General features: G+C 53.6%; 1 protein-coding gene across 1 annotated transcript; it reads left to right on the top strand.

The window, feature by feature from the left end:
• Positions 1–6,193: 6,193 nt before the first annotated feature.
• Phlda2 (pleckstrin homology like domain family A member 2) lies at positions 6,194–7,398 on the top strand. Its single transcript, XM_028872407.2, has 2 exons — positions 6,194–6,909; positions 7,136–7,398. The coding sequence occupies exon 1, from the start codon at positions 6,469–6,471 to the stop codon at positions 6,886–6,888; it is 420 nt and encodes a 139-aa protein (XP_028728240.1). The 5' UTR covers positions 6,194–6,468; the 3' UTR covers positions 6,889–6,909; positions 7,136–7,398.
• Positions 7,399–8,418: the final 1,020 nt, after the last annotated feature.

Below are 8,418 nucleotides of genomic sequence, written 5' to 3' on the forward strand. Positions count from 1 at the left end.
CGCCAGAAGTTGGGGCACATATAACCCACTCTGGCCTGCCTGGGAGGGCAGATCCTTTGGCTCAAGTTGTGCCAATCCAGATACTGCCCCAATAGATATTAGTAAACTTGGCCAGGAGTGATGCTGACTGATGGGGGAAGCTTAGCCCCCTACGCTGCGCCCCTCCCCACCACCTCGTCTGAGAAATCCTAACCCAATCCACACCAAGTTAAGGGGCTGTTTCTTGATTCCAGGCACTGGGATGCAATAGAGCCAGGCTTCTTTTTTTAAAATCACATTTCTTTGTTTATTGATTGATTGATGTGTGTGTATGTGTGTGTGTACACGTACATGTGGAAATCACAGGACAATGGTGGGAATCAGTCTCCTCCTTTTACCACGTGAATCCTGGGAATCTGCAGGTTGTTGGGTTTGATGGCATGTCCTTTGACTTTAGCCATCTCACCAGCTCCCTCCCCACTTTTAAAAACAGACTCTTTTTCCAGGCATGGTGGCACACACCTTAAATCTCAGCAACCAGAGGCAGAGGTAGGCAGATCTCTGAGTTCAAGGCAAACCTGGCCTAATAGCCAGTTCCAGGCCAGTCAGGGCTACACAGTGGGGACCCTGTTTCAAAAATAAATAATAGGGGGCAGGAGAGATGGCCCAGTGGTTAAGAGTACTGGTTATTCGTCTAGAGGACCCAGTTTCTATTCCCAGTACCCATATGGTGGATCACAGTTCCAGGGGATCTGGCATCCTCTTCTGGCCTCTGTGGGTACTGCATGCATGTGACACACAGACATACATTCAAGCTAAGCACTTGTATACATAAAAATAAATAAATAAATAAACAAATAAATAGGGGGGGCTAGAGAGATGGCTCATCAGTTAAGAACACTGGCTGTTCTTCCAGAGGTCCTGAGTTCAATTCCCAGCAACCACATGGTGGTTCACAACCATCTGTAAGGAGATCTGGTGCCCTCTTCTGGCCTGCAAGGATACATGCAGACATTACACTGTAAAAATAAATAAATAAATAAATAAAGTTTTTTTAAAAAAGGAAAAGGGGTTGGGCATTTAGCTCAGCGGTAGAGCGCTTGCCTAGCAAGCACAAGGTCCTGGGTTCGGGCCTCAGCTCCGAAAAAATATAAGGAAAAAATAAGATTTAATTGTATTTCTGTGTATGTATATTCTTGTGAATGGATGCTATGTGTAAGATTTAATTGTATTTCTGTGTATGTATGTATATTCATGTGAATGGATGCTTTGTGTATGCAGTACCTATGGAGGCCTGAAGAGGACATCTGATTCCCCAGGCATTACAAGCAGTTGTAAGCAGCCTGCTAGGGGTGCTGAGAACCAAATCCCTGGGTTCTCTGAATAGCTGCCAACGCTCTTAACTGCTGAGCCGTCTCTTCCTCCTTTAACTAGACATTTTGTGTATGACTCCTGTGGACTGCTATGGGACACTAGTTGAATCACATCACCTCTCTGAGTGCCTCTCCCCACCCCCACTTGCCACCTTGTGGTGTAATCGTAACGGGAAGGAGAGGACACCAGCTTGAGGATGGAGTGGGACCACACTCGACTCTCCTTGGGTGTGAGCTGACCTAGAGCTCAGGTGGAACATCCCACCCAGGGGCACAGCCCAATCCACACCCAGGCTCATCGTTTCAGGAAACTGGTACCTGGTCTTGGCACTAGGGCTGCTCTTGGCTGTCAGGAGCCTGAGTGATGTAATGCAGTTGGTAGAATGCTTGTGCCGCATGCCCAAGACATTGGGTTCAATCTGAAGTACTGCATAAGGACAGGAGTGATGGTGTGCACCTGCAATCCTAGCACTTGATGAGCGGAAGAAGGCTGGAGGCTCAGTTGAAGGTTATGCTTCCTGAGTCCCAGTCCAACCTGGGCTACATGAGACCCTGTTTTTAAAAAAAGGGTGGCAGGGTCTGAGGTATATCTCAATAGAAGGTAGCGCTCTTAACTGGCCCATAAAGCCAATGGTCTGATGTCCAACACCACATAATCAATTAACTAATTAACTGAATTAATTTTAAAGGTTCTTTAAAAATATTTATTTTGATTCTATGTGGTACGAGTGCTTGCATATACATCTGTGCACCACATTCATGCAGTACCTGAAGAGGCCAGAAGAGGGTGCCAGATCCCCTAGAACGGGAGTTAAAAAATGGTTGGGCGCTAGCTGCCATGTAGATATTGGGAACCAAACATGGCTGCTCTGCAAAAGCAGACTGTGCACTTAACCCTGACCCATCTCTCCAGCCCTTAATTAAAAAAATGTTCAAAAAGAAATTATATAAAAGGGGCTGAGGGGGGCTGCAAGACAGCTCCGCAAGTAAAAGCAACTGCTATGCATGTCTGATGACCTGAGTTTGGAAAGAGGGAACAAACTCCTGAAACTCGTCCCTTTACCTCCATGCACTGTGGCACAGGCACACCTGTGCGCACACACAGACAATTGTGGATGAAGAAACAATTAGAAGCGGGTGCTGGGGATTGGAGCTCAGTTAGCAGAGCACTTGCCTAGCCTGATCAAAGCCCCGGGTTTGATCTGCACTGTATAAAGCCAGGAGTGGTCCTGAACACCTGTAATACCAACCAGCCCTTGACAAGTGGAAGCAGGGGGATCAAAGGTCTAGGCTTGTCCTCTGCTACACAACAAGTTCAAAGCCCACCTGAACTGCATGAGACCCTGTCTCAACATACAACAGGACATCCTGGGGTCCCGGGCCTCTCACTTGGGCTCGTGAGTCAGAGCTTGCTTCCCCCTGATGCCTGCCCCAACAACCTGAGAAACAGAAACAGGCACCTCAGGCCTCTTACTCAGGGCACTCAGATGGCCTCTGGGGGCTGGGGACGGAACCTTCCCGGCAGCGTAACCCTGACATAACTCTGCTCTTTCTGAGTATCTGTGTTGGGCAGGTGCTCCCGAGGATGTCACTAAGAAAGTCTGTACCTAGCCCAAGGTACCAACTCAGTTCTTCTTGACTCAGCCATGCTAGAGCCCAGGATATCTATCAGCTGTCGGGTGACCAGCTAAGGGCTCTCTGTTGACAGAGGGTCTAATGTTGCTGGTCGGCTCTACTCATCTGGATACCAGTTCACCAGAAGCCGTCACAGCCCACACCCAGTCTTGACTTTGTCTGAGGGGCCTGGATGGTTTGGACAGGAAGCCCTCGAGAGGATGCCGGGCACAGGGTTTTCTGTGTCCTGTGCCAAGCCTCCCAGTTCCCTTCCCCCACTTCTTTCTCCACAGCAGGACCCTGTCCACTAGGTCATCCCCAGCTTCCAGAGAACAGCAGGGCTTCTGGGTAAAGAGAGGAGTTGGGTGGCTGGATTCCAGCCTCGATCATCTGCCCCTGCCCTGGTCTTGAAGTGCTCACCCTCCTCCCCTGCCCTGGGGCCGTGCAGGCCCTCGGTCCCTTGAACTTCTTTCTTCTCCAGTGACACGGGTTAGAATATTCTGTTTGGATCTCTGGGATGGTGGTGGAAGCTGGGCACACAGTGCCTAGTACTTGGGTAGCAAAAGGCCCTCCATGTTCTTTGGGGGACCATTCCAAGGCCCCCATAAGTGCCAGATCCCTGCCCCTATTCTCACACTACCATCTACCAGCAGTGCTTCTGCCGAGCAGGGGCTCGCTCCCTCCTGCCTCCCCAGCACTCAGTCTGGCAAGCACCGCTTGAACACCACCAAATGTCTGCGAGGCCTGGAGCAAGAGCTCCACCGAGCAGCGTGGAGCACGGAGAACCGAGCGTGATGGGAACGGGGATCCAGGGCAGCTGTTAGTTCCTTTCCTAACTTCCACTTTCTAGAGTGGCCTCTTCAGTGGCTGCCGCTTCACCTACTGGAAGCACAAGCAGAGGCAGCTCAGGCCGCCACGTGGCTAAGCAGCCTGGAGAAGGGACACCAGGGAGAGCGGTCGCCCTCTGGGAGTGCTTTCAACCTGACGTTGGCTAGTCAGCTGGGATTCCTTCCGTGTGGACTCACTGCCTATCTTATCCAAGGGTCCCAAGAGCACGCTCCCATCCACCTTCTGGATTGCTCTTATCTGAGCAGGCAGGGCTGGCCGACTGCTTACCTGTTTCTGTATTGTTACTCTTCTTCCACAGGTATGCTGGACCCTCCTGTTCTTCCACACCCCCCTGAGGGCCCTGGGCAGAGCTTGTAAAGCTCGTTTTTCCTCAGGGACCTTGAAAGGCAGGGTTCTGTGTGCGTGTGTGAGCGCGCGCGCACGGGGGCGGGGGGGGGTTGTTTTGGGGAAGGGGCTTGTGGAACCCACAGTGAAAGTCAGTGATTGGCTCCAGGATTTCTTGGTCATTTTTCAATTTAAAAAGATTTTTATTTTACACTACTTTGATCTCTCTGTGTGTGCGCATCCATGCACAAAAGTCACAGGGCAATTTGAGGGACTCAGGTTCTCTTCTTCCATCATAGTGATACCAGGGATTAAACTCAAGCCATCAAGGTTGAGAGCAACTGTCTCTAACTACCGAACCATTTTTCCAGCCCTCTCTTTTTGTTTTTATATTAATATTTTAACTTTTTGTTGTTTGAGACAGGGTTTCTCTTCTCTGGCTGTCCTGGAACTCACTCTGTAGACCAGGCTGGCCTCGAACTCACAGAGATCCACCTGCCTCTGCCTCCCTGAGTGCTGGGACTAAAGGCGTGTGCCCCCATCGCCCAGTTTATATTTAAAAAAATTTTTTTTCATTCATTTTATGTGTTTGAGTGTATTGCCCACACACATGCATGTGCACGTGGGTCAGAGGAGGACGTCCCATGGGGTTGTGGATGTCAGCCGCCCTGAGGATGTTGGGAACCCAACCCAAGTCCTCTGGAAAAGCAAGCATTCTTAACCCCTGAGCCCACTGGGCCACTACCAAATTTCTTTTTATTTTTAAGATTTATTTTTATTTTAATGTATATGTTTTTGTGTGTCGGGGGGCAGGAGAGGGCAACATGTTTCCCTGGAGCTGGGTGGATGGTCGTGAGCCACCCAACTGGAAGCAGGAACCAAATTTAGATCCTCTGAAAGAGCAGCAAGCACTCTTAACTGCTGAGCCATCTCTTCGCCCCCCCCCCCCCCTTGAATTCACTATAAAACTCAGGCACTCAGGCTGACCTAGATTGGCCGTTCTTGCCTCAGCCTCCTCATTGTGGGATATACCTGCCTCAGAATCACACCAGGTCACGGAACTGGACTTTTAGGCTGGCTGTCAGTCTTAATTTTAGTTGTTTAAATGGAGGGGCCTGCGTTTTCACTGGGAGACAGCCGGCCTAGACGCAGGTTGTCTAGTTCTCCAATAGCCAGGGGTTTTTCCTTGCACACACCCCGCCCCTCCCCCGCCCCGCCCGCTCCCCACCCCATCCCAGCACCCCTGCCTCCCATCTCATACCTGTGGGGGACTCTCTGGGGTCCCTCGTCCAGCTCCTCCCCCATCCCTGGGAATCTTGGAGGAGCAGCGTCCGCTTCCTGCTGCCATTAAACCTTTAAAAGCAGATGATAAATAAAACCGTGCACTGAAAGGCGATGACTCAGCCGCCCCCACCACCCCTGTCCCCTAGGTCGGTCCCCACATTCTCCAAGCTAGCTTTGTTAGCCACCCCACCCCCCGAACTTCCTGCAAGTCGGGGTTGTAGGGTCGCAGCCCGAGGTGTTTGTTGCTCAGGTTGGGGCACATAAGGACTCCAGAAAGGAGGCAGGCCTCTCTGTTCACATGGCTGAGCATTGCGGGGTTCCGTTCCCCCTTCTCCCTTCCACACTGCCTAACCTAAAACCTAATAAAGGTCATCGTCCCATTTTACAGAAGGGAAAAGAAACTCAGAGAACTCCTTCGAGGCACAACTCCGGGGAGCAATATGAGTAATAAAGCCCGTTGGGGCAGGGCCACTTCCCAAGACGATCTAGTGGGTGGCCTTTGGATGCGCGCCCAAGCTGGGAGGAGACGGCTGCCGGAGCTAGGAAAGAACCCGTGGGTCCGTGACTCTCGTGAACCAGGAGCTCTGGGTCTCTCAGTGAGTGGGATTCTGGGCACTGTGGTCCCGTCTAGGGGTTGGGGTGCTCCCTAGGTCTTTCCCGCCTGTGAGTTGCGAGCAGGGGCCGAGGCCGCGCATTCCTAAGCAGGCCGGGCCGGCACCCGGGAGGGGAGGGGAGGGGACCGCGAGTCACTCCAACAGGCAGCTGGGAGGTTGGGGCTGGAGGGAAAGCTCTGGGACCCGTCAGAGAGGCGCCGAGCAGCCCCCCCCAACCCCACCCCCTTCAGCCTCCGATAAGCTGCAGCCCCAGGCAGTGGGTAAGGGGCAGCCAGGAGCGGTCGGTGGGGGGCAGCCCCCGGAGCTTGCCTGGGTAGGAGAGTGCCCAGCTGCGGGGCGTGGCTGGGACGTGGGGCGGAGTCCTTATAAGGCCCATGCCGCGGCGGGCCGGCCGCAGAACGAGCTCGTTTTGATACATCCATCCTTCCCCAATGGCTTCGAAACTCACGACGACCCCCGGCGAGATTCTTCGCGAGGGGCAGCTGGAGAAGCGAAGCGACAGCCTGTTGCAGCTCTGGAAGAAGAAGCGCGGCGTGCTCACCGACGACCGCCTGCGCCTCTTCTCCCGGACCAGCGAGCGAGCTAAGGAGCTGCGCTTCCACTCCATCCTCAAGGTGGACTGCGTGGAGCACACCCGCAAGCATGTGTACTTCACCATCGTCACCATCGACTATAAGGAGATCGACTTCCGCTGCACCGAAGAGAGCTGCTGGAACGCGTTCATCACCCTGGCGTTGATCGAGTACCAGAACCGTCGGGCGTTGGAAGGCTTCCGCCGCCACCGTCTCCAGCCCATCGCGTATGAAGAGCAGGAGGAGTCCGAAGAGCCGCGCTCCCCGAGTCCGTGGTGAGTGCCGCCTTCGTCCGCACTGGTGAGTACAGGGTATGGGAGTGTGTAGATGGGGGTCATGCCGCCCACTGGGGGAAAACTTAGATTCCGAAAGCTACGGGGGAGCGTACGGGGAGCCTAGCTCCTTGGAGACGCGTTGGAGAGGGGACCTGGGACGCAAGGCGGGAATCTCTCGCCCCTCTTGGAGGCTTATAGGCTGCACCCCGACCTGCTCTAGGACAGCTCCTGACTCAGTCCTCTTCCCACAGAGACCAGTCGAGCCGGGAACCAGCCCACGCGGCCGCGTCAAACAGGATCCCAGGAGCCCAGGAGATGCCCCGGGCGACGCGGCTACTGCTCTTCGCCGAAGATTTTCCCGTGCTTGCTGAGCCTCGCCCCGCTGTGCGGGTGCGCTAACTTATTGGACTGTATTTATCTTGATGGTCTTCAACTGTCAACCCACCGTTCCGTTTTAATATTTTTTTATACAGTATTTTCATTCCAAATAAACATTGCCATTTATCTTTTTTAACTTGTGTGGTCCGTATAGTTCCTGGGCTGGGGTATGTGTGTGGGAGGGCGGGAGTGAAAGGGTCTCCCATCCAATATCATTCCCTCTCCGCGTCCCAGGAACCATTCAAACTGCCTTTGAATGAACTGTCACCTGCCAGTGGGGTTCACAGCCTCTGCAGGTCAGGAAGTACTCTGGGTGTGGCTTGGCTACCTTTTGCTCCTGGGTGTGGCTTGGGAAGGATAGGGCTGGTGGCCATGCTTGCTCAGAGTTCACTCACTCACCGGCACCTCCTGGACACCTGAGCAGTTGCTCTGTCCGCTGAGGTGGCTGCCTCCATTGTCCCCTCCCACCCGTATACCATCTGTCGGCATGGTTGACTGTTGGCGCCTCCACAACCCCCATCACTGGGCCACAGAGGCTTGACGGTCCAGCCCTCCCGTCCAGTGTCTAGCCATAGGGCTAGCGCACTGTGTGTGTCTTTTGTCACACATGGGAGGCAGGCCTGGCTGTCTCGAGTGCTGGAGCAGCAGAGCCCAGAGCTGTGGTGTTGGTATGAAGCCTGGGAGCTCATCAGACACCTGTCCTACTTCTACGCCACTCCCTGAGTCATCTGCCAGGTGTCAACTCCGACCCCCCACCTGCCTGTGTTCTCTGTAAGGGGCTCAAAGTCTGTGTCAGGTAGGGAGGTAGCCAGGTGCTAGGGCCTGAGACAGAGGTGTAACCCTTCCCCAAAGGTTTTGCTGGAGGACATACCTAAAAAGGCAGAGTGACAGACACTGAAGTACCATCGTTCCTAGGCCTCTCTGGCTATGGGAATGCCGGGAAGATAGAGGTGCCACATACCTTCCAGCTAGGCCTGAGAAGCCAGGACCAGGAGGAGTTCCCCTCTCTCCTTAGGAAGTCTTGGGGGCTAGCGTTGTTTTTCCTTACAAGGAGTTTTCTCTTAAAGCAAACAGGTGTGTGTGTGTGTGTGTGTGTGTGTGTGTGTGTGTGTGTGTGTGTGTGCGCGCGCGCGCGCGCGCGCGCGCGGTGGGGGGG

The sequence above is a fragment of the Peromyscus leucopus genome, chromosome 1 (genome assembly GCF_004664715.2).
Source record: "Peromyscus leucopus breed LL Stock chromosome 1, UCI_PerLeu_2.1, whole genome shotgun sequence".
NCBI lineage: Eukaryota > Metazoa > Chordata > Mammalia > Rodentia > Cricetidae > Peromyscus > Peromyscus leucopus.